At 37.0% G+C, this 27,252-nt stretch overlaps 2 protein-coding genes across 4 annotated transcripts in view; one reads left to right on the forward strand and one right to left on the reverse strand.

Moving 5' to 3' along the window:
- Positions 1 to 295: 295 nt before the first annotated feature.
- On the forward strand, positions 296 to 6,287 carry LOC140959581 (uncharacterized). 2 transcript variants are annotated; one of them, XM_073417496.1, is made up of 9 exons: positions 296 to 609; positions 1,841 to 1,928; positions 2,181 to 2,294; positions 2,646 to 2,728; positions 3,836 to 3,950; positions 4,155 to 4,246; positions 4,635 to 4,700; positions 5,088 to 5,181; positions 5,965 to 6,287. In XM_073417496.1, exons 1-9 carry the CDS (start codon positions 374 to 376, stop codon positions 6,073 to 6,075), a joined length of 999 nt encoding a protein of 332 aa, XP_073273597.1. In that variant the 5' UTR covers positions 296 to 373; the 3' UTR covers positions 6,076 to 6,287. The 2 variants fall into 2 exon arrangements, with proteins under 2 accessions (XP_073273597.1, XP_073273598.1); XM_073417497.1 differs by having other exon boundaries at positions 2,202 to 2,294.
- Positions 6,288 to 8,388: 2,101 nt separating this feature from the next.
- The window catches only part of LOC140959032 (mediator of RNA polymerase II transcription subunit 14-like), a 29,524-nt gene continuing 10,660 nt past the window's right edge, over positions 8,389 to 27,252 (reverse strand). For both annotated transcript variants that reach the window (XM_073416738.1, XM_073416739.1), the window contains exons 4-8: positions 25,334 to 25,508; positions 23,682 to 24,561; positions 22,568 to 23,580; positions 9,944 to 11,013; positions 8,389 to 9,384 (exon numbers count right to left, since the gene is read on the reverse strand). In XM_073416738.1, the coding sequence (XP_073272839.1) occupies positions 8,604 to 9,384; positions 9,944 to 11,013; positions 22,568 to 23,580; positions 23,682 to 24,561; positions 25,334 to 25,508 (3,919 nt within the window). In that variant the 3' untranslated portion in view covers positions 8,389 to 8,603. The remainder of the gene's footprint in view (positions 9,385 to 9,943; positions 11,014 to 22,567; positions 23,581 to 23,681; positions 24,562 to 25,333; positions 25,509 to 27,252) is intronic.

Genomic DNA, 27,252 nt, shown 5'->3' on the forward strand with positions numbered 1-27,252 from the left:
TATCGATATTTTTATCAACTACGTACAGTGCGCAATGTCGATGCAATTTTCTGTAGTGTGCATTGCGCCCTGTCAACAACTTTTAATTTTACAGTGTGCACAACAAAAAGCTGAAATGTGCGTTTCAAAAAGTCATGCACCGCAAAAAGCTGATTTGTGTATTGCAAAAAGTCATTTTTGTAGCAGTGATATCAAATTTTTTTTGTCCGATCTAATTACACCAATATCATTTACATTTTTGCCCTTAGAAAATGACCTTATCGTGGGACTCATTTATTGGTTGAATGAAGCCCTCATTATTGATGTTATCCCTCCAAAGCAAAGGCGGGGAGATTAGACTCTCTGGGAGTGCTTGAAAACAAGCAGAGCGAATATGGCTTCCGCATATTTAAACCTCGCTGGATTCATTGCTTTTGTTCCCAAAGTACCCACCACCGCCCATTTTCCTACACATCTGTTTCGTTCAAGAACTTGTTGGTTCGATGGGATTACGGTTTCCACTTCAAGATGTCAAGCCAAGTTTGAGGAATTCCAAGAAAATATCAAGGATGATGACGTGAAGCAACTGTTGATTCCAGAACCCAATGATGCAGAGGAAGAAGATGACAGGTGGAAAAATAATAAATTTTACTGTTCTTAAATGGTTGGCCTAGGTAGATGGGAAGGGGGTGAATTAGTGCTTTTATCGCCCAAAATTGACTTTGTATACTAGATTATACAATTAGTTCAAGTACATAGCAAGGAGCCATTACTATTAAATCCTTAATTTAAAATGCTTGTAAGCTGTATCTGAGTATCTGACATGTTATAGTTTTGAGTCATTACAACTCACCGTCTATCAAAAAGGATTCCGTCCCAGAAATCTAAACAATGGTGCTTAGCCCAAATAAAAACATCATAAATATCTTACACATTTTCCGCTTACAATCGTACACATATTAGCAGTACCTAGAAAATAAAAGTATTGCTTGATAACATACTATACATGTCAGCTGTGTGTGCATAGCTTCTATCACAAACTGCCCCCTTTAATTCCAAGAGTCATATAATTAATTCTCACAACATTTCTTTAATGCCATGTTGTGATCCCAAATAATGGATCTCGTTATGGTGATTTTTGGGTGAAAAGTGAGGGGTTGGAGGCTTGTTGAAGAGAGAACCGTACAATCTCTCTTGGTCTTGAGGCTTATTAGGAGTAGAACCTGATATCTCGTGACAACTATTGTTGTGGGGAAAATATCTCACGCTTTACTTCATCAAAGAGTGCTGAATAAATACAAAAAGTTCCTGCGTGCAAAATAAAAGATAAACCCAATCTCCTAAGACCTCTTCCTATCTACAACCCTATCCCTTTATTAAAAAATTCAAACAAATCAAAAGATAAACTGATCAAATTAAACAAATTAAAAGATAAACACAATATGAAATTATTGTCAAGATATCCATCAGCTTGGGCTAGCCATGGGCTTCGTGGCCCATTACACGTGTGTGAGCATCTATTGGTTTGTCTCAGCTTAACCCTGGCCTAAGTTTATAGAGAGAATATGCAAGTAATATAAAGTAATAGTATGAGATTAGATATAACCACAAGAAGATAATTCATGTTGTTATATATGCACAACTTAGATATAATTAGAATAGGTTGAATTTGTTCTTATTGGATTCTTTCTTGTTTTGTCATACCAAAATTTTTACTTGTAGTTTCATTCGTAAAGAAATCTATTTCATGCTAATGTAATTAACTGAAAGCTACTGTCTACTAGATTCACATCATTTTTGTAGCCTTACGTGCAAGGAGATGTAAAGACATAACATTTGTTTCATTTAAATTTTGTTTCAGTTGCTTGCCTTCTGATTTGGAGGGTGCAGTTCTGCAGTCTGGCCAAGCAAGCGCTGAGTTTGTTTCTTCGGGAGGAACAAGAGCTATAGTATGGATATTAGGACGTGTCAATTCTGTTAGAGTTGTTTTTTCCTGTTTGAAATATTTTATGGGTTTGTTAGTTGACTTCAGTTAATCGCGTTTTTGTTAGTGTGTGTGTCTTGGTTTGGGTGGTGGGGGGGATCATGCACTTAATTTATGCTATTCCATGGTCTTACTAATTATGAAACTGTTAATTTCAAAAAGATTTGATGCTATGATATTTTTTTTACTTCTATTCTTTCTTTCTTTCTTTCTTTAGGTTGAATTATTAATTCCACAGTTGCAGTTTCTTGATGATGAAGGGGCACAAATTGAACTTTGGGAACTGTCAAAGATATTCTTGGATACCCTTATGGAAGAAACAAGATGCCAGGTTTGTTTCCTTTTTGTAGTACTTGCAGGGAGGCTCTTTAGGGATGAACATTACCATCAGCACTTCCGAGGGTTGAAAGATAGTATTTTGAAAGCTAGATCGTTTTGAAGACTTGAGAAACTGGGTGGTGATTAATAACGTGCATCGATGTTGTACCTGAGTATTTTATTCTTCTTATGTTTATTTAGTCCAATTTGGTTATATAGGAATGTGAGGGTTAGCTTATTCTATCAAATCTAATCAAGAAGATCATGATGTACTATGTAGCTCCTGCTTTGGAATATATATTTTTTATTGTAGCAAGTTCAAATATAATTTAGGCTATTGATAGTTAAAAGCTCTTGGTTGTAGAGGGTTAAAGCTATATTTCCAGATGCCGGTGCTGCTGCTTTGCTAAAGTATAAGTGGAAAGATGCTAAATTTGGTTTCTCCAGGTAAATCTTTACCTAGATTTCATTTCTCTTTCAAGAATAGTTCCAATTATAATCTGATTATGAATTTCTTATAATCATTAATTCTATTTGTAACTTGAGGGTATTCTAGCATAATTGTTTCTGTTGAGTGCTAGCTTAGACTAAGGTAAGGAGAGTAGTTCGTTGAGAGTGGGGCAGGGTCGAGGAATATTTTTTTCTTCCTTGTTTTAGTGTTCATTATAATCGCGTTTCTTATATAAAAAAAAAAGATTATCATCTTGTTTTAAAGAATTTAATATCAATATCCTTCATATTTTTCTTTACTGCCTATTTTGTGGTTGTATCAACTTCCCTCTATCCTATGGTCATAAATAGATACATCATCTGCATGTATAAGTTAACATATGATGTACGATGAATTTCCAAAGTATTACCGCTTATCTCCAAATTAATATTTTTGAACTCTGTCCCAGTGAAGTCCTTTGTGAAAATAGCAATCATGGTTTAAGGATTATTCTATCAATTGCACCAAACAAATTATGGTTTACCCCGTAACTACTGTTTTTTCCTTAATATTTTCAACCAAATTTTTATATGCAAAAGTGCTCTCGAAACCAGATTTAAAAAAGCCTAATTAGGTCTTGCTGCTGTATCTTATCGATAAACTAAATTACTTGCTTTAATGGCCTAAATACTATTGGTACTATAAAGAAGGCTCATATTTATCTTTACCAAGAAAGTGCATGTGTATCGCACGTTGGTGACTAACAATTGAAAATATGGTTACAAAATTGGAAAATTGCAATTTTAGTCCTGTAAGTTGGTCTGATTTGGGTTTTAGTCCTGTAACTTGTCAATGTTTGATTTTCATTCAATAACTCGGATTTTTTTTGTCTTGTTTCTTTTTTTGCCAAAAAACCGCAAACCCCTCCGAATATTGTTTATTTGACACTTCGCATATTTCAGTTTTCCTGAATCAGTATTCATCTAACATTTCATCTCCAGATTTGTGCAAGTGATTGCTACTAATTTGCTGCATGTATTTCTGAAATTTGTTGCCAAGAACCCGGCTACCTAACATAAAATATTTAAACTGTTTTGTAATTCTTCATCATATGTACTATCCAGTTTAGGTGATAGGAAACCTGTAGATAATGAAGATGAGATTGTTGTGATGGTTGTTCCTGATTATCAGATGTTGGAATATGTTGAAAGAATTGCATCCGACATCTCAAATGTTTCGGTACGACTGCATTATCATTTTTCAATTGTATTTGTGAATGAATATGTATGTAAAATTAGTGACATTAACAATTGTTGTTGGGCAACCTTATTATGTGGGAGTATATTTTGTTGTAATTTCTTATTTTTTGAGGTGTTTTTTCGAAATGTAAAGAATATATTACTGAGACCTTTTGTTGGAATACTTTTTAAATTATATTGTTAGCCTAGGCCTCTCATCATGTGGAATCCACGCCTTATTAGTGAGGATGTTGGAGTCGGAATTAATGTTCGCCGGTTACGAAGGGACTTTTTAAGGTATTTAAGTTCTTGACTCTAAATTTATATTATAAAGCAGTAGATTGGTTCACGTGGAATTTTTATTCAAATCTTCAGAAATAAACAATCTATTGTGTTTTTTCTACCTCTTTTTTGCTTTTGAATTCCATTTCTTATTCAGCATCAATTGTTGTTATTATGTATTAAAATTGTTTTACAAGCTGAGAATGTCTCACCAAAATCAGTTCATTATAAAAGGTCGAGTCGGTTATAATATTCAGATGAAATTCTTGTCTTTTATTTTCATTTTTCATAGTTTTGTACGTTTGTGCATTTGTGGTGGAAGAGATGCAAATTTTTTTGGGTTATAAACTTAAAAAGCATGTAATATATTGTGTTCATATTAATGTATTATATCATTTTGCAGCACTTTTACTGTAGTCTACTCAATGAAACCTCTTCCATCTGGTGCTGTGTTTCGATGTTATCCAGGGTAAGTATGTACTTCAATTTAACTATTTAGGAATTCACATGGACATTCAAGAATTTTGGCACTCACTTCTACGAAAATCTTCCGTTGGAACCTTTATGGAGACTTGTAGAGTTGTATTGAAACCATCCTATGGTAGTTTTGTTCAATGTCAGACGAGCTACCCAAATATTACAAACTTACGATGGCCGTTTAGTTATTATCTTCGTTTCCTTCTTTCAAAATTAGTAAATTGAACTAATTTACAGAATCATTTTATAACTAAATTTGCTATATAACCTAAAATTTTGGTATGCAGAGTATGAGACAACTCGTACCTTCATAATGCATAGGACTTATTAGTCTTTCAGTTTGATCGATTTTCATGATGATCGGGCTCTCTCCCATCAGATCATGGAAGGTCTTTTTTGATGATAAAGAGCGACCCAACAGATATCTTCTTGCCAAGGAACAGATAAGCCGTCCTGATATAGAAGATCTCGAGGTTGGTTCTCCTTTGAGTTGTACTCTCAATTAAATCAGTGTTATATTCTTAGCAAAAGGATACACCAGCATAGATTAGGCCGGCTTGAAAAACACAATTTCATGTGTGAACGACAACGACCTTACGTTAACAGAAGTTAAGAAAATGCTATTACTTACAAGGAGGAAAGTAATAAGAAATATAATAATCTCAAGCTTCTTTAGAAAAGATTAAGATAAAGAGTTTATGTTTTCCATTCATTTTTTTGGTGATACGAGGGTGTGAGGAGTCGAAAACCAAATGAGTCCTAATAAATTAACCATCCTATGTGAAGGAGCTGACTTCCGGATGAGCTCCTATGTTTTACATTCGTATTCCCTCACTCATTTCTTATGAACACATGGATTACGTGTTTGTTACTACCTCCGTTCTAATTGAATGAGCTTCTTTTCCTTTTTCGGTTGTCCCAAATATATAGTTCAATTTCTATATTTAGTTGCATTTTTTCTTGGTTTTACTAGTATACTCCTATTAACCATGTTTTGAAAATGTGCAACTATTTTAAAAATAAATTAAATAGAGATAAAATAAGAAGTTCGTATGTAAATTGGTTTTTCCAATGATTTTCTTAATCTGTATGAAAAATTAAATAACTCTATAATGGAAGTAGTAAATAAATTTTTTTATCTTTCAAACGCATGTCTATATTCATTTTCACATGCACGAAACATTTGGTTTAGATCGAGATTCATTAGACATACACTAAAATAAGTTTTTTGTTGCTTTTGTTTTGTGTCTATGCAGATAATATTTGGAGGAGGTGAAGAGCCAGAAAATGGGACATCATCCCTTTTTAATCATGCAGCAAGCATCTTCTCCTCAATAAATAGATTTATGAAAGTGATTTCGAGATAATTTTATCTTCTTATCTTCAGTTGTCACATTTGCTACTGATTGAAGGCAGTTTCACAACGCCATATTAGCTCCATGTGTATCCTTCGGCAAAGTTTAGCCAAAGTTTTATCGTGTTTATGCACAATTTTCTTGATTCAGTTTCAAAATCTTTATGCACAATTTAACTACAGTTTTACCGTGTTTATGTTACATTTTCTTGTTTCAGTTCCAAATTTGTAGTTCACGTCTGTTAGTGGAGCTACATAAGTAATATTAGAATTTGGTCAGTGGTTGTATAACCTAAATCTTTATAGATTTATCAGACATAAATTCTCTACCTACTTATGAATCATGTCTAAAAGGAAAATTGACCAAGACTCAATGCAATGGAAATGTGGAATGTGCACATGGTGTACTGGATTTGATCAAAATAGATGTTTGTGACCCGTTAAATGTTAGCACAAAATATGAGCAATATTACTTCGTTATCTTTACTGATAACTATTCGAGGTATGAGTATGTCTATTTGATGAGACATAAATCTGAAACGTTTGAAAAATTCAGATCAGAAACGGAAAAACAATTAGAAAAGAGTATTAAGACACTTCGATCTAATCGAGGTAGAGAATACTTGTGTACTAAATTCTTGGATTATCTAAAAGAGAATGAAATTCTCTCATAGTGGACTCTACCAGCAACACCAAAATTGAATGGTGTTTCTGAACGTCATAATCGAACTTTGATGGACATGATTCAATCTATGATGGGATTTACTGAATTGCCTACATCGTTTTTGGTCTTTGCATTTGACACTGCTGCAATATTGTTAAATAATGTCCATACAAAAGCAATGGATAAAACAACATATGAGATATGGATAAGAAAAAATCCCAAATATTCTTACTTGAGAATATAGGGATGTCATGCTTACGTAAAGCAGATAGTGAGAGACAAATTGGACAGTAGATTCATTTTGTGCTACTTTGTGGGATATCCAAAAAATTCTGTTGGATACTATTTCTATCATCCCAAGGAAAAAAAATGTTTGTTTCAAGAAATGTCACTTTTATAGAGAAAGAATTTCTATTAGATAGAAAAAGTAAGATGATAGAATTTGAATAAAATTCAAAATATTCTCTCAACTATAGAAGTTGAACCTAATACCCATCAATAAGTAGTTGAAGTACACAAACTTAGAAAGTCTGATAGAATTATTAGTCCACCTACTAGATATACGCTTCTTCATGAACAAGGCCATGATAAGCCTTGTGATGGATGTGATCCGATGAACTTCAAATAAGCGATATCTGATACTGATTCATCCAAATGACTTGAAGCCTTGCAGTCTGAAATGGATTATATGTATTCAAACCAAGCCTGAAAATTAGTAGATCCATATGAGAGAATTGTTCTCATATGATGCAGATGGATCTACAAAAGAAAGCTTGGGACGGATGAGAAGGTATTGACCTTCCAGGCAAGGCTAGTTGCAAAATGTTACACTCAAAGGCAAGTAATTGACTATGAGGAAACTTTTTAACCAGTTGCTATGTTTAAGTTCATTATAATGCTACTAGCCATAACATCATGGTATGACTATGAAATATGAAAAATGGATGTAAAGAAAACATTCCTCAGTAGAGACATTAAAGAAGATATTTATTTATACGTCACAACCTCAGGGATACACATCAGTAGGAAGTGATCATAAGGTATACAAATTTCAGATATCAATATATGGTCTCAAGCATGCGTCAAGAAGTTGGAACCTCATATTTGATGGCACTATCAATGAATTTGGTTTTGCTAAGAATCCAGAGGAACCATGTGTGTACAAAACATAGAAGAAACTGAAAACTTGAAAAGATTTTCAAATGTAAGGACTTAAAAAGTTAATTGTATTTATGTTTATAAATATAAAGAAATAATATACTCGATCATAGAAAATTTTAAACATTGGAGAGCGGTGGACGGACCGTCCCACTGCCACCCCTATGCTTTCGCTTTGGAAGCATTATATCTTGATAATTAAAACAAAAAGGATAGTTTGCATTCTAGCTTTCTCCCTAGTTATTCTTGTGTTTATAGGGTATTAACTCGATACACTTGTAGGCGGCAAAAGAATTCGAAACAGAATTGAAGAAGGATGACAACTCTTCTCAGAGCAACCTACAGAAGAAGTCATTATGTTTGTAAAAGCTTATTTTAAGTGTTCTTAAGTTTTTAGTCAATGAAATCTTTGAAAATTGTTTGTAGAAGTTGAAAAACACTTAAAATAAGTTTTTTTAAACAATACATAATCTCATTTGTAAGTACATTTTCAAGGATAAAGTATAAGACCTAAAACCATTTATCTTAGTTGTGAAGAATTTTTTTTTTAAATATTTATTCATCCGAACATAAATATTTAATATAACTACACCTATGCTAGCAAGCTCAACGCACCTATAACACTTTGCACCAATAACCCATGCCAGTATCATCTGTGAGTCCAAAACTTTGTATAACATTTGTCGACACTAAGCAACACAGGCTTTTAAGTCCACAAGTCACAACATTCCAAGGCCGTCTCGAAGTCCTTGAAGGCATAGATTCAGTGTTTTCTGTACACTATCAGCGAGAACTCTCAATCTTCCCTGATTACTATCCCCTGCGGAAGACCCAATCGATTCCACGGTTCTGGATATTCTCTGTCGACATTTATCCCATTCATCGACCTGCAACCAGCATGCACGGCCACCATGACTTCCCTCCATTCCAAGAAAAGTTACGGAAGGATTTTCACCGAAAGAATATTTCAATATCAAGGAAACACAGTATGGCAACCAAGCAGCACCACCTGCAGCATTTACGTGAGGTATGAGGGCATGATCAAGAACCACCGTCAAAGCAAAATTGACAGAGTTCTGTGCCCTATCGTAAATAATATTGCTTTTGGGTAAAGATGAATTTGCAGAGTTCATGTCCCTATTAAGTCCCATATGATTCTCAAGACACAGCTCGATTCGAGATTTTTGAGCAGGGGATACATCAGCTCCTTGCCCTTGAGCCAATCCTTTCTTCCACGCAATGAGTTTCAGAAATTCTCTCAAAACTGATATTGGTAGAGTCAATAGAGTAATGAATGAAGCTACCCGAGAAGCATCATATGGCTCCGATGCAACACGACGACTAAAGTAGTCGCATATCTCCCCTATTTCAGATTGAGTTAATTCCTCTTGCGCGGTGACAGAGTTTGGCTGCTGTTGTTGAGAATGATGAAACCGTTTGACACTGATGACTTGGAGGAGGAGTTGAACTCTGTGGACACTGACGGCAAACACATAACCTCTGCAAAAATATTTTGTCAAAACTAGAAACCTCTTCAACAATTCATAAACTTATTCAATTAACACTGAAAATAAACTTTATAATGCTTCAGGCAACATTTTCTTCTCTGCTAACTTTTGTGCGTCGAATGTCTGCGTTATCTGACAAAAATAAATATGCAGGGTTCCACAGAGAGTAATTCTTAAAAGTTAAACACGTCATTTTATTATCGAAAAACCTGAAATTGTAACATATTAGGACCGAAACTTAGGTTACCTATGGAATGAAAATACTTGGATTACTCGCAAGAGCTAAAAGAAATTAGTGGTTAACCAATCAATGGTTTCCCAAAACTAATGTGTCAACCACCAGCAACATCAGATGCTGTAAAATGTATTTTCAACACGATGAAGAAAAACTACATCACACAAGTTGGGCATGTTATTCAAACAATGACAAATGATACAAGGGCCATTTTTAAGCTCCCCAAAATAAGAAGCTTCTCTTCCATTTGACATGAAAGATATTTTTATGTAGTATGTATAGTTGGGAAGACACAAAATATAACTTGTCATCTTACCCAACAAAGAAGCGTAGGGCTGGTTGTTCCTGGTCCAAATTCAACAATGCACCTTCATTATCCTTCAAAATTGACCCGAGGATCTCTTTCAAAAGGTCTGGTAACTGTGCAAACAGCCACAGGACTCCAAGATACTTGAGAATACCCCTAAGAACTTTTTTAAGTGCCACGAGTGGAACCCATCCACCACCATAGCCTCCATCATCACCAAGTCCAATTATTGCAGTATTCAGCTCTCCTCTAACATGAGCCGGTACGCCAGAACCAGGTGACCTACGTAAAGGGTTAACCACAGATAAATTCGATTGTCCCGGAAGAGCGTTTCCAATGCGGTTCAGAGCAGCTATTCCATTTCCTGTTCGAGAAATTGTCGCAGTATTTGTGAGGTTGGTTCTGTTTGCAGGTGAAGCTGGAAGTTGCGGACCAGAAATGGGATGGGGATTATTTGAATTTAAAATCCCAAGTGCCTGTTGAGCACTAGGAAAATTAGAATCTATGCCATTCAGTTCCTGAGCAACATGCTCCATGATAAACGGTCGAAACTGGGGACATGGAAGTGATCCTCCAACCGGTTGACCAACTTTTGGAGGAGTAGCTGGTTGCAACCAGACCTGATCTCCGGCAAAACACCGCATATCAACTGAAAATTTTTTACGATATATGATCCTGATCCAGTATGGGCCCCGCAGAACCACGGAAACATCGATAGGTAAAAGCGAACTAGGAACAATGCCAGGACCACCTCTCCCAGCTGCAGCAGCTGCCAACATAGCAGCTGCATGGCAGTTTTGAGTTCCAACAGGACCTGATGGTGTGGGTACACCGGGATTACTCCCAAGCCCAGGTGAAGATTGATTTGTATTTATATTAGAACTGCTAGGCAGTCCCAAAGAAGGCACATAACCACTTTGCTTTGTAGAAGTAGATGGTGCAACAGTGGGAACCCCAGAAACTGAAGCAGCTCGTGCAGGCCTCGTAGCAGCAGCAAGGGCATTCAATGGTCCGGCGGTGAGCCGAATGCAATCCAAAAGGGATGCAACTTCCCCACCATTTACAAAATCTTCTAGAAACTGTGGAAAAATAAAGTTAATTGAGCATGTCCAGTAATTAGGGCCAGAGAAAGTGATCCGTTAGATATGTTGACATGGATTAAATATGACAGTATGAAAAAATAATCAAGCATTTCATAAGCCTCAAAAAACGTTTGGCTAACTTAGCATCCAAGCAAACGTGTCATATTCAAAGAAACATTTACATCAGTTTCAATATCATATGCAAACCCCCCAAAGCTCTAAATAAAGGCTGAATATATTGACAGAACCAAAAGTGCTAGCAATTGCCAAAAAGCCTTCAAGAATATTTCATCTCCTCTAGTTTCTACAACATCTAGCTCTGTTCTTTTTGTTTATAAATTTATATATCCCCTTTCCATTAGTTATTGTCTCTTATCACCTTTAAATCATTCAGTACATTTTCTTTCATGTGAACATATTCAGATTCATTCCTTTTCCTTTAGCCCTTGTATCTTTGTATCCTTAAATCATTCTATTACATTTCCAGTTTCAATTTAGCTCAATACTTTCAATCATTATCAAAACACCAATTCAATCTTGTACAGTGAACCTCAGAAATGTCAAAAATAAAATTGTTAGGAAGTTTGCAAATGATAAAAGACCAAAGTTGGTGATAAGACTGTAAATGAAATGGGCCATAAAAATAATGAGAGGGAAGCCCATTATATGTAATGTATATTCTAGAAGAGGGAGTAAAGAAGCACATGGGGCGAGAATATAAGGAGTGGAGTGAGAAGTTAGTTGTTCATGTTTTCTGCATATTGCATTTGGTCACTAGCATGAGCTAGGGTATCTGCATATTTGTCACAAAGCTTGCCCCTGGGTATTAAGCCATTTATCATATTAATATATATCCTTTGATTTCAACTAAAATCTCATCGCAATCAAATTAATCTAGTGTGGTTTTTCTTGATTCATAACTGTACATGACACATTGGTCCAACCTGCCGGATTTCCACCCCGGCGATCATGGCATCAAAACATTCGGAAGCTAAACTAGAAGCTCTGGAGCGGATGGTGGTGGTAGACAGATTCACCAAGTATGGGCATTTTATCTAGTGAAGCACCTTTTTTCTGCCAGAGTTGTGGCAGAAATATTCATAAAGAAGTGGTGTGTCTTCATGGAACCCCTCAATCTATAGTAAGCGGCAGGGATCCGTTGTTTATTAGTCATTTTTGGACCGAATTTTTCAGACTACAGTGTACTAAACTCAAAATGAGTTCTGCCTACCACACGGAAACGGATGGGCAAACTTTAGTATTAAATCGATGCATCGAGACATACTTGCGATGTTTTGCAGGAGAACAACCTCATAGATAACTTCATTGGTCCTAGTTTTGGTACAATACCTCGTACCAATCAGCCACAGGTATGACTCCCTTCGAGGCAGTTTATGGGAGGAAGCCTCCGACGATAGTTCAATTTGTGCCAGAAGAATTGCTAGTGGCGACTGTGGCACAAGATTTGAATGACAGAGATAAGCTGATACAACAATTGAAATACAACTTAAACAGAGCACAACATTGGTTAAACACGCAATGTCCATCGAAAGGAATTGTCATTTTAGATTGGTGATTTAGTTTATATGAAACTTCGTCCGCATCGACAGCAATCTGTCTGTAAGAGGATATATCAAAAGTAGGCTGCCCGCTATTGGGCCATTCCGAGTTCTTCATAAGGTGAGAGCGGTGACGTATAAATTACAATTGCCAACAGGTTCCAAAGTCCACCCGGTATTCCATGTCTCATGTTTAAAGGGGCTAGGGGAAAACAAAGTGAGGCGATCAAGTTACCAACTGAGATGGAGGTTGATCTGGCCATTGACTATGAGCCTGAACAGATCATGGCAAGAAGGTACAAAAAGAAGGCCAATGAGCAAGTTCAGCAGGTTTGGGTGAAAGGGAAAGGAAAGACCGTCGATCAAGTTACCAACTGAGATGGAGGTTGATCTGGCCATCGACTATGAGCCTGAACAGATCATGGCAAGAAGGTACAAAAAGAAGGCCAATGAGCAAGTTCAGCAGGTTTTGGTGAAATGGAAAGGAAAGACCGTCGAAAAGGCAACTTGGGAAGATTTTTCTTATAAGAAACAATATTTTATTAATAATTTAAAAAATGTTAATAACAATAAGTGGACTAGTGATCCACCGACAACAAAAACTACATACGATCGTTGCCCTATCAATGATACACAAATGCCCAATCTCTCAATAAATCTGAGATTGACACATTCTGAAAATCTTCATGAGCCCAAATCCATGTAGCAATTTTGATTTTGATTTTATCTCAGCACTAGACATTGTTTTCTTCCGTATTTTAAAAAATTCTTCTATTTCTCTCTAACCTCACCGACCAACATATGTCGTGAACCACCACTTGCCAAAAAATTCTTCCCCTGTTGCCAAGTAGTCGTCCCAGATCCATAGCGAATAAATCTTTCGTTGACTTCGGCATCACCCAAACCAAATCCAATTCTTTTAAAACTCTAGCCCATAAGCCGTTCGTGAATGCACAGTGAATGAGCATATGGTCCAGTATTTCCCTCTCATTCCGACATAACAAACCAATTTGGGCACATGAGGGCCACTTCTTTTGCATCATCTCCAAGGTCGGCAACTTACCCAGAATCGATATCCGCGAGAATAACTGGATCTTTGTTTGAACTGGAACCTTCCAAATAATATAGAAATAGGGAAAATAGAAAAAACTAATGTCATGAAAGAATGACACAAAAAAGGATTTAACTAAGAAAAGACCATAAGGATCCCCACTCCACACTCGGATATCATCTACCTCTTCACTCAACTTTATCCTATTTAACTCACCTAATAACTCAGTCAATTATAATAACTCATCATCCCTCAAAACCCTTCGAAAATGCAAGTCCCATGATTTGGAAGACGACGAATTGTCAAAGTGAGCAAAATATGATATAGGCATTTTACGAACCGCAGAAAGCTAAAATAAAGACGGGTAAAGATCTTTAAAGGAAGAACCCCCAACCATCTGTCTTCCCAAAACCTAGCCTTGTTACCTCCTCTAACCTTAATCCTCACTAATTGTTGAAAAGTCAGCTAAGATCGGGAAATAAACTTTCATGGGCATCTGAATGTCACATTTCTTGCTAAACCCGCATCTCAATCATTCTCTTGTAACCCGTATTTACTCACTATGATCTTCTTCCACAACGTCCCACCTTCATAAAACCTCCACCACAATTTCCCCAACATAGCCTAGTTTCTCAAAACAACATTACCAATACCTAATCCTCCCTTATCTTTAGGTTTGCACACATGTTCCTAGGCAACCAAATGACTGTGCATCACCATCAGCTCCATCTCAAAGGAATTTCCTTGAAATTTTCTCCATCATATCCGCTATTCCCTTTGGTACCCTAAAAGGAGATATTGTTTACCAAAGCTACTCAATTTCCAACTTTCAGCCTCGAGGACAAGGCTGTTTGGGAGAGGGAGGATATTGACAGGGCTGTAAATGAAATGGGATATAAAATAATGAGAGGCCAATTATAGGTAATGTATATCATAGAATAGGGAGTAAAGATATGCATGGGGCCAGAATATAAGGAGTCGAGTGAGAAGTTAGTTGTTCATGTTTTCTACATATTGGCTCTTCTGAACTTTGACAAATAGAGGTTTGATGTAGATAAAGGATTCACGGAAAATTTTATTGTTTTTTTTAATTAAAGAAACGATATTATATTAGGATTATAAAAAATAATAGTTACAAAAGACGGACAAGATATCTGCAGATACATAAAAGATAATTGAAATTCTGATTACAACAACAGCATATAAAGTTCTTTTTTTTTTTATAGGAAACAAAATTTATTAATTGCTAAATAGAGAGTACATTAAGCGGATAAGAAATCCGCACGATATAAAGTAAATAAAACCAAAACTACAACGTCATAATCATGACCATACATATTTTCAGTCCCTAACTAAATCTGAGATACAAATATGTTTAAACTCTGGCAATATAAAGTTCTAATCCTTAACTGAATCTGAAATGGAGAGATTGTTCAATTCTGAATGTTTCTTAGTCCAAACTGAAGCCCTAAATCTGATCTTTTCCCAACACTCTTCAGCTTCCTCTGCTATATCGTCGAAGATCCTACTGTTTCGCTCCAACCAGATGGACCAAATTATACAATTGACCGCCACACTCCCAAAAAATATTGTCTTCCTTGCAAATATCATGACCAATATCTAAAACAAACAATTCGCGCGCTGATCTTGGAGTCGTGAATGGACAATGCATAAACATATGATCTTGAGTCTCCTCCTCTTTCCAGCAGAGTACACACCAATTTGGACAGAGTGCACAAGTTGGCCATCTCTTTTGCAACATATTACAAGTTGGCAATTTACCCAGAACCACAGTCCACAAGAATACTTAAACCTAATGTGGGATTGATAATTTCCCAATAGCTTGAAAAGAAAGAAATAGCGGAAAGGCACTGATCGGGAAGAAAGACTCATAAAAAGATTTGACAGAAAAAGACCATGAAGAATCTCCTTCCCAAACCCTGATGTCTACACCACACCGACCACATCCAACCTACTCTAACAAAGAACTCAACTAATTCACTTCCTCGTCACTCAAATCCCCACGGAAGTGCAAGACCCAGGATAAAGAAGAACGAGATCCTTTTCTTGAGTGAACTCAATAATAGACTTGTTATGAAGGGATGAAATTTGAAATAAAGATAAGTAAAGGTCTTTGAAAGATAATCTCCCCACCACTTATCCTCCCAAAATTTAATGATATTCTCCTTTTAGTCACTACTCTCACTAATTGATGAAAAGCCGGGAAAGTTCGAGAAATAAATTTACAAGCGCTTCAGCATGTAACATTCCTTGCTAAACCCGCATCTGATCCATTTTCTTGCATCCCATATTTGCTAACAATAACCTTATTCCATAACGACTCCCCCTCGACAGAGCATCTCTACCACCATTTCCCAAAAAAAATCTTATTCCTCAAACATATGTTCCCAATACCCAAGCCCCCTCTTTCTTTCGGTTTGCAAACATGCTCCCACGCGAGACAACACGTGTCTCCATCAGCTCCGTCCAATAAAAAATCCCTTATGATCTTCTCCATAAGCTCTGCTATCCCTTTTGGTACCCTAAAAAGAGACACGAAGTACATTGAAAGAGCATTCAAAACTGCAAAAATCAAACTTAAACGACACCCGGATAAAAAGGCTTAATTCCATCTCGCTAATTTCTTCGACATCTTAGACAAATGAGGTTCCCAAAATTCAGTTTTCAAAGAGTGGCCACCTAATGGAACCCCTAGGTATTTAATAGGCCACTCCTCCCCCCCACACCCAATCTCTCTAACTAACACTTCCATTTCTATTTCTGTGATATTTGATTCCCAACAATGTGCTCTTTTCCAAATTGAACTTTAATCCCAACATTCGGCATAATGAGTTCAGAATCTTCATCAAAAAATGCATATGACTCTCAATGTATCGTCCGCAAATTAAATATGTGATACCTCAACTTTCTTTCTACCAACTTCCATTCCTAGGATCCGGTTCATTGCCTTAGCCTTATCCACCAATCTACCCAACACATCTATTACGAGATTAAACAGGAAAGGAAAAAGTGGATCATTTTGCCGTAGACCTCTCTCACCCTTAAATTTGCCACTCGGTCTACCATTTATAAGGATTGAAGAAGAAACAGTCGAGATGCATCCCTTTATCCACTTTTTCCATCTCTCCAAACCCTTTATTTTATAAAACATAAAACAAATTCTAAAAGTCTCCAGTCCACGTAATCATAAGCCTTCTCCAAATCTACCATAAACGCCCATCTTTTTTTATTTTTGCATCTTATCTCATCCACCACTTCATTGGCTATAAGGCAACAATCAAGATTTTTGTCTCCCTTGGATGAAAGCACATTGATTCTCTGTTATGGTGGTACTAAAAACTTTCTTCGTTAGACTTTAGACTAGTTATCAAACTAATAGGCCTAAAATCCTTAACCTTAACCGCGTCTTGTTTCTTCGGGATTAGGAATATGTATGTCTCATCGGTGATATCATTTACAACACCCCCTTCAAAAAATTCTTTGAACACCTACAACAATCCTCCTTTGACAGTATCCCAACATTCTTGATAAAATGTCACTATAAAACCATTTAGACCTGGAGCCTTCGATTCATCACTCTCAAACACTGTTTTTTTTTATCTTCTCCTATGAGAAAGGTCTCTCAAATTCATCTCCAGAGTCCAACCTCACTATCAATAGGACCCAAATCCACTACTTCGATGCCCCATCCCCCACCATTAGATTTACTGTATAAATTACTGAAAAACCTTATTATTGAAGCTTCAATCTGCACATCATCCGAACCATCGACCCATCCTTCAATTCCAACTTATTTATCAAGGACCTGCTCTTGGACTGATTTAGTAATGAATGAAAAAATTGTGTTTTGGTCCCCCTCCCTCAACCACCCCACTTTTGCTTTTTGACTATCAATCTGATTCTTTCGAAACAACAACTCTTCCAATTGACACTCCGCATCCTTTATTTCTTTTGTTAATTCATCTGTCCAATTACCCCCCATCCTCGGTCATCCAACTGTCTGATATTATTTTCTAGCTCCGCAAATCTCTCATCCACATCTTCAAAAACCTTTTTATTCCATTTCAGTGATGTCATTTTTTATGCATTTGAGTTTCCACATGAATTTGTGCCCCTCTCACCCCTGAGAATCTATATTGCTCCACCAAGATTCTAATACTGATTTAAAGCTTTTATGACTCAACCACGCATTCTCAAATCTAAAAGGTGAAGGTCCCCACTTTACCTTTGAAGTATTTAACATAACAGGAAAGTGATATGAGGTATTCTGGGTAAAAATGTTTGTCTCTAGAAAGGAAAAAATCCGCCCAACCCCAAAAGAACAAATATTTGTCTAACCTACTGCAAATAGATGTATCCTTGAAGTTAGACCAAGTATATTTTAGCATTCAATAAAGGTGGAACATGCAACTCCAATTGATATCACCATTCATTTCAATTTCGATCGAAACCGAAAACTCCCCAATCAAATTATCCTTGACCGAAACCATTCTCGAATCCCACATCACCAAGATTCCTCCTGACCTTCCTATAGCCGGTAAAAATACCCATTCAAGAAATCTAGTTTTCCACAAACTTGCAACAAATCTACTATCCAGCAACTCTTTTTTTTTTTTATAAGAAATGATATTTTATTAATAATTTAATAGATGTTAATAACAATCAGTGGACTAGTGATTCACTGTCTACAAAAACTACACAAGATCAATACTCTATCATTGATACACATAAGCTCAATCTCTCAATACATCTGAAATCGACACATTCTTAAATTCTTCATGAGTAACAACTCATGTAGCAACTTTGATCTTTATTTTATCCCAACACTCGCCACTGTTGTCTTCCATATTCTCAAAAATTCTTCGATTTCTCTCTAACCACACTGACCAACATATGCTGTGAATCACCACCTGCCAATAAATTCTTCCCATCTTTCCAATTAGCCGTGCACTAGTAACATTACAATGTCTGATAAAAAAATAAAAAAAAAACAAAAAAAAAACATTACAATGTCTGGTCTCCCCTTCTGCAAAACTATACAAATTAATAACCTTCGTCTGCTCGACCCGCCTCCCGTAATGTTCCAAGAGAAAATCTTCATTTAATCACTACGGAGCCCTTACGAGACGATCATTTCTCATAATTTATCCTGAAATTAAAATTTTTTAATTCTTTGTATTTATTAATTCTTGACCCACTCCCCTCTTTATTCACTAGAGTCACTTTCTCAACCCCGAACTTCGATAGGCAATCAACATTACCTCCCACTTATACTGAGCCCACTCCCGACTCCTTTTTCTCAACTTGAGACATTCTACCCAATTCATCCTCCCTGAAATTATCTCCTTCATTACCTGGTTTAACACCCAACAACGACCATCCTCTTTGACCTAATATACCTTTAGATGATTGATACATTACCTCAAAACAATATCTTTCTAAGTCATTAAGAATTGTGTCTTCCAATTCACCCAAACATTCACCGCCCGTCATTTGATCCTCCTGATTCATGGGACCTCTCTTTGATAAAAATTCATCCGAGGACCCGACGTTGTCAACTTTTGTAAAATATTTCCTTCTACAATAGGTCTTCTCGAAGGTGTGCACTATCTTCTTTATACCCTTCTTTAATCTAAAGATGTCTACCCCCTCAGTATCTTGCATATTCATAGTTTGAATAGATGATCTTCGAAATTAGCTGACCCCCTTAGGAATGATTCTCTTTAAAATCATAATATGTTTGCCTCCTAATAATGGTGCCGACATAAAGAAATTACTTGTTGGACTGTGCTCCTCCCCCTTAAAACTGTCAAGCATTTGTTTATCATTCACATCCTCCTCAAAATTCCAATACCCATTTGTTTTCTCATTGTCTTCTTTTCTCATTTTCTCATTGTCTTCTTTCTCATGGGTGCTTAAAGTTGACTTGGAAAAAGCGTATGACAATGTCGAGTAGAGATTTAAGGATTTCGTGTTACAAAAAAAAGGTTTGGGGTTAGATTGAGAAAGTGGATTAAGAACTGCGTATCCAATGTCTCCTTTTCGATCTTTATCAATGGACGGCCACGAGGGAAATTTAAAGGGGAGAGAGGCCTTAAACAAGGGGACCATTATCCCCTTTCCTGTTTAATCTAGTGATTGATGATTTGGGGTGGTTGGTAGACAAGGCTAAGACAGAGCAACTTGGGAAGAAGCTGGAAGTAGTGAGAGAGCTGGAAGTAGTGAGAGATAAAATAGAAATTTCTCACATCCAATTTGCAGACAATACCTTGTTTTTCGTCCAATCCGAGAGGCATATGACGGCTTTGGTGGAAATACTAAATTCTTTCGGCATCAAATCGGGTTTGAAAATCAAAATGGAAAAAAGTCTATGTTGGGATTAAATTTTTTGGACGAAGAGGTCGAAGCTTTGGCGTTAGCGATTGGGTGTAAAAAAGAGCAGTGGCCGATTAAGTATCTCGGGGCACCGTTGGGAGGCAATCCAAGGAATCTTGAGTTTTGGGAACCCGTGGTATCAAAAATGTCCAAGAAACTTGCAAGCTGGAAAAAGACGTTTCTCTCAAGAGGAGGTCGACTTAACAGTGATAAAGTCGGTGTTAACGCGATGCCAACATATTTTATGTCTCTCTTTAAAGTGCCAATTCGGGTGGCAAAACAAATGGAAAAATTAACGTTGGATTTTCTGTGGGACGGAGCCGATGGGGAGGCGCATTGCCATGTCGTTGCTTGGGATCAAGTTTGTAAAACTAAATACATGGGAGGTCTGGGCTTGGGGAATATTCGTTTGAGGAACAAGGCACTTCAAGGGAAATGGTGGTGGAGATGCATAGTGGAAAGGGATTCTTTGCGGAAAAAAGTTATCGAGAGCATTTATGGTCTTCAAGATAATGGGTGGGACATGGGGTTGGCTAGGAACTCGACCTTTAGAAGTCCTTGGAAATTTATCTCTCGTTCTTACCCGGCTTGTCATCAGTTGATTATGGTGGTGCTCAAAGGGGGGAATATCATTCGTTTTTGGGAGGATAGTTGTGGGAGAGGCGGGGGGATTTGTTGTTGAACTTCCGGGTAATTCCAACATTCAATGGGATGTGAGTTTCAGAAGAGCATTAAATGAGGACGAATTGGGGGAGTTCAGCACTCTTTTAGGGGTCTTAGATACAATTAGGATGAGTTTGGGCACGGAGGATGTTCGGGTTTGGTTGGGGGATTCTTCCGGTATCTTTCCTGCTTGTTCTTTCTATGCCTCTTTCTTTCCGATTTCGAACTTTCTTTTATTCATGTGCTACTCTAACAAATGGAAAGTTCCTATCCCGTATAAGGTTCAAGTTTTCTCGTGGCTTGTGGCTTTGGGGGAAAAGGCCGACTTGTGATGCGTTGCAAAAACGTCGGCCCGTCATCGCCTTATGCCCATAATGGTGTAGCTTATGTCGGAAACAAGAGGAGAATCAAGACCATTTATTGTTGCATTGTTCCTTCACGAGTGAAATTTGGATCAAAGTTCTGCCAGAGTTGTCGTGTTTTTTCCCAGAATTGTTAGGTGTCTTGCGGATTGCTTATCCATTTTTTTTGTAACCTTCTCTATTATTATAATAAAATCATAGTTTTCAATGAAAAAAAAAAAAGCAATAAGAGTGCTTAATGATGAAGGAAGAATTTAAGGCAAACCTCATCAACGTAAACAAAATGCTCTTGCAACCACGAGAAAATCTTGCCTTTACATATGCCTTATTTCTCATTCCAAAGATTCACCCACTCTTTCCTGCCCTTCCATAATCCCTCCCCCTTCTTATATTTACATCTTGCATTTTCAGTATCAGGTGCGAGCTGAAAACAAGGTTTCTTTCAAATATATTGGCTCTTGTTTTCATCAACTTTCGAAAATCCAATGGACACCTGGTTCATTCCTCCTACTTCTTCTGCTTAAGGAGGATCAGAATAATAGCCAATGCAAAAGAAATCAAAATAAAGAAAAAAATTACTTCTAGGGTCTGGTTCGATTTTCTTATGTGTGCAGAAGTAAACAGACAAAGAAGATGAGAATGGCATGTTAGGGCAAGCGCAAGCCAACAAATCGTGGTTTTAATTGGGCTTTCAATCCCAAAAAATTAAAAGCACGAGCCTTTAATTCTTTCTTTATACCATGTTCTAGTTTAATTCGGCTTCCAAAAATTAAAAGCCCAAAATAATTTGCCAAAAAAACTTCAACGCCTAGGCCCGCCTTGAACCACCTAGGACTGTCTAAGAGCACCTAGGCACCCTTGCCGCATAGACTGGCCGCCTAGAACCTTTTCTGTGCGGTCAAGCGGCGCCTAACGCCTAGGAGGTGCCTAGGCGGCCGCCTAGCCCGAGTTTTCGAACACTGAAAAAAGGTCAACCCAAACGCAAACAAAGTATATTAATACCCAGTTGAAAATTTAATTCCACATATTATTTAGTTAACAGTGAGTGTGTTGAAAGACATGTTTGAAAACAAAGATATAATATGCCTGCAAATATAGCCTTCCAAAAGCGTCTCGACTTTAGAATTAAAAAAAAGTACTCCCCGGATAACTTTTCTCAGAAATATAATCATATTTTTTCAGCATAAGCGACAATAAGCTTGTCTTCAGCGTATAATGTGCACTGCTGTCATTTACTTTTCTTACTTCTATTTATTTTCATCATTTCATCATTGACATAAGGTGTCTAGTTTTCATTGGGTCGCCAAACTTAAGAGTTCAAGAAAACATGTAGGCAGTGAGAGAACAGCAATTGCACTACCTTGTGCGTATTTTACAGCTATTCGGACCCCCAAAATTAGTAACAGTATATTCTGGCATTATTCTAAAACATCGAAATATACATGCATTGCAGAGGAAAAAGAAAAACAGCAGGCAAGTAAAATTATATACCAATCATCCAAACAAAAACATAAACAAACCTTGGTATGAGGCCAATGTTGATCAGGAGAAACATGCAACGTGCAGCCTTCTTTGCTAGACTCCCATTCAACAACAAATCGAGCAAGGACACCAGATCCAAAACTAAACCACAAACTCATTAGTCCGACAGCTTCAATCCTAAATGTTCTTCTTGTCATGTCTGAAAACTTCTCAGAACCCTCCATTAAAGTTTTCATTCCAGAAGGAGCTTTGACTTCTATGTTTGTAATGCTCTCATCAAATTTCTCATCAGTCCTTGCACCCAGTAATTTTCGCATTCCGAGGGCAAAATTTTTAGCATTTGAAAGCCTTTGTATATCAGCAACTAATTTCTTAACACTATCAGGCTCTACTGAATTGTAAATCAACACTACACCTTCTGAATCATAACGAATGTGAGAATCCACATCAGATGTATTAGCAATTCGAACACCATGACCCCATGTAGTATTATCATTGCCTCGTTGAAGCTCCCACAAATTTTTAAAGTGTGGGTCAATAATTTTGACATCCCAATACAAGCTTCCAGGTTTACCCAGCCGTAAGCATATGCATTGCCAAGTGTCACCTCTGGCAAATGGCAGGCGAAACCACAAGTTTGAGGATGCATTCCTCAGACCCACTTCTTCAACATAGGGAATGTCCAGAGCATCCATCTGACTAGTCAATCGGGCATGTTTTATACATAGTGAGCAATGCCTCACTATATGAAGGAGAATTGATACATAAACACTAGGGGAGGCATTGCCTTTATGTGCTTCTGCCATAAGATTTGCAAAACTGTATCCTTCAGTTTTACTGGGATGGACACATGATATGAGAGGCTGTCTTGGAGGCAACTGTGGATGAGAGAGTCCCATGGTTTTCCTTCTTTTGTTAGGCCCTTCAAGATATTGAAGTGAGGGTACGGATTGCATCATAGCTGAGATAGTACGCGTTCTATGTGTTTTCTCATGCCGACGAACGCTTTGCTGATTTGAGTTTGCAAGAACAGCGGACTCCACAATTGGAGCTGAGAAATAAGATGTATTTATATAATGGGATGTAGAATCCAATTATGCCACTGAGTTAAGAGCAAAGGAAAAAAAAAGAAAAACAAAGTTAGAATCTTACATACTGGAGAAGCAACCCATGAGTTGGATCCAGAAATTAAAAAGTTTCCAGACACTCTGTGCTCATTAGATTTGAAACTTGATACAGAAACTGGATGGACAGAGTGCCGAAGTGGAGATAAAAGTTGAGATGAGCGTTGTCCAGACACAGTCACCTGATCCTCATCCAGGGAATAACCACCCAAGCCACCAGAGTGCGTAGACCTGAGAGCAGGTAAATCCTGATCAGACTTTGAGACTGGTAATTTCTTCACAACCTGGCTTCTTCCCAAATTTGAACTCATTAAATTTATTGAACCAGACTGCACAGAGTTCTTAAAGTTGGTGGCACTGATTTGTGCGATTGATGCTCCATCCCAACTAGGGGAGGTCATTGCAGCTTTAACACCGTAAGGATTTTTAATACCCGATACAAAATGGGATGCTGGAGGAAGACCAAATGTCGAATAAGAGTCTTGTCCATTTGACCCTTGTTCAAGCTCAAAAACCTCATCGACAATAGAGGAGAAAGTTATGGGATGATTGGATCTAAGCATGGAGCCATGCATCGTAGAATCAGAGAGAAGACCATGTATAGCAGTACCATTGACATTAACATCATTCTCAATGAGGCTCAAATTGAGCTCATCAAAACACATGTTCATCTGACAAAAATCCAAACTTTTAACACGAGTAACATCGCTCATGTCACCAAATGCCTCAGTTTTCCCTGTAGAATCCAACTGCGCTTCTATTAACTTGAGACAAGGTTTGAATTCCTTGTCGAGTTGCATTAACAAGAAGTAGGAACTACCACATTCTGGGAATCCCATGAATAATGAATTTGAACCATCCAATATATTGCTAGGCAATTTCACAGAATTAAAACCATGTTCGAATACCTACAAGAATAAGTCAACGTGCTAAAGTTAGCCATATCACATTCAAGCTTCTCTAAAGTACCAAACAGTGAAAGAAGTATCTATGTGATTGCTTCTCCTTGCATTTTGCAGCACAATATATCTTAAAGCATAGTTATTTAAGGCCCAAGGCAATAAAACGCACAGGTGTCCTGAGCCCTAGGCGCAAGAAGAGGCATGTTCCATATCCAAGAAAGGAACACGATATATGATTTTTTACAATGTATATATATGAAATTCTATTAAAAAAATTTAGTAATAATAAAATATATTTTCTAGACAAAAAAATAATGTAGGAGGATTTTGAGTGATTTTGGAATGGGGGTTTTAGTGTTTAGAGGGGTTTACTGTTGACGAACTAGGGGCGTGAACCTGGGGAAGGAAGAGAAGACTCTTTGATTTTACAAAGAAATTAGGATTTTATTGTTGCAAAGAAAAAAGAGGGGTGCTAGAAAGAAAAGAAAGACATCAAACTGGGTTATAATTTAATTACTTTAAAAAAATCAACAATAGGAAACCACGAAGTAAGACGTGCAGAAATTACACCCTCCAGAGCCGGACATATGTGTTAACGACTGAATAGTTACGAGACAACAGGTTCCTTAAATTATCGCATGAAAACAAGGGTATACATATCAAGTCAAAGTTGAAATAGAGAACTTTGGCAACTTCCCTACAAGTGATTTGGCATTCCATATTGCATGACCAATGTAGAAAAGGAAATTCCTTTTAGAAAGGGAAAGTTTAATAATACCTCAAGGCCCAAAAACCTGCCAATGCATGCAAATAAGTGTAAAATACTATTGCTTCTCAAGTTGATAAAAGTTTTTGCTGCAGTCATACTTCCCTGGTTCAGTGCTTCTTCACACTCCATTAGAGCCTTCGGCGATATAATATTTTTTGACGAGTGAAAAAGAAAGCGACCATTCCTGCAAGGAAAAGGTACAATCTAGGACTTTATTTTTATAAAGGAAAACACCAACATAACCGTATCGATCGGATTTAATAAATGTGTAGTTTTTCTAAGGCTAATTAAATACATCACCAAGGGAAACAACACCCACAAGGGAATATTCAACAGCGAAAGCATCACGTAGAAATGAAGATTGCTGTGAATCATAAAGACCGTTAACATCTTAATTGCTCCAATACAATTACAAAAACAAACTTCAAATCCCAAATGCAGTGTTTTAAAATCCGGCCTAAGGCGCTAGGCCTCGGCCGACCGCACCGAAAAACCGCTAGTCGGCCAGGCGTCCCTGCTGCCGACTAATCGGCCTATGCGTCCTAGGCGCTGCAGAGTCTTTTGAAAAGTTTTTTTGGCTTTTAAATTAAAGCCCAACTAAAAAAAATGAAAGGTAATTTTTTTAAGCCCTAACCAAAGTCCAACAAGAAAAGCGATTTGTTCGTTTGCCCTAACACATCAAACTTCATCTTCATTTGTGATATAGAGTGAGATAACTTCACGAGAATGTTTTGCATTCGAAGAAGATAATCACAATGATGATATTGAGTTTGTGTCCGATGAAGAACAACTTGCAGAAAACTATGGAGAAGAAGTGGAGTAAATTTTTGATATTCCATTAGTTGTGTAATTTTGAGCACATTTTAAATTTGATATTATTTTGTTGGAGTTATAGCATGTGATTTATTATGTTGATATCGTGGAATCCACCTAGGCGGCCGACGCTCGATTAGCACCTAGCGAATTTTTAGAACCTTGTCCAAATTACATATTTCTTACTGTAGAAAGAGGATGATTTGGTAGGAATGTACAAATTGATTGTTCTTGATGAAGTCACTATTCAGTAGTAAGGCTCTTCAAATTGTGGCTCCATGATGTTCACTGTTCAGCCAACAAAAAGATACAACTCTCTGTTAGTGATCGATTCTCTAAACAGCTCATCTAATGGCGTAGAACGTATTGGAGTGCAAAAGCACTAGACATCAAAAGACATGAGAGTAGTGAGAACTGAATCCAAAAAATTGAATGATACAAATCTTCACGATGGGAGGAGTGAACTTCAGGTTAAAAGAAAATTGAAATCTGCTGCCGCAATTAGCAAATTCTTAACTACGTCTAACCTAATCACATTTATTGATAGTTTATTAATATATTAATATTAATATTAAAAAATGAGTTGTGGTCATTCATTGTGTATGTCGGCCAGTTTTGTTGAAGAGGAATAGAAGGGTTTTTGACAATCAAGAAGATTCGCTTGAAGATTGTTGGGACAAGATAAAACTTAGGGTTCCATGGTGGATTTTGAAGAATGTGGAGTTTAAACTTTTTTTGGTTCCGGATTTATATAAAGATCGGAGTCTAATATTATGTTAATATGATTTCGGTTTTCACCTTATCATGTGTGGACCTTTGGGTCCGCTTTTGTAATTAAAATCTTTTATTAATATAATATTGTTTCTTATTTAAAAATAATATAATAATAAAATGAGCCAACAAAATCAAGCCATAATTCGAGCACTAACTCGAAAGAGCTTGACATTTAGCTCTAAAACAACAAACCAAGCTTGATATTAAATTCCAAATCAAGCCAAAAACGACAAGAAAATTTCCATCATAGTAAATTAGAATTAACTGTGGAAAAAAGGCACCCAATAGGAAAACACAAGATTAAAGTCCATAAAAATTTAACATCTAAAATTCTAAGGAGA

The sequence above is a fragment of the Primulina huaijiensis genome, chromosome 15 (genome assembly GCF_012295235.1).
Source record: "Primulina huaijiensis isolate GDHJ02 chromosome 15, ASM1229523v2, whole genome shotgun sequence".
NCBI classification, from domain to species: domain Eukaryota; kingdom Viridiplantae; phylum Streptophyta; class Magnoliopsida; order Lamiales; family Gesneriaceae; genus Primulina; species Primulina huaijiensis.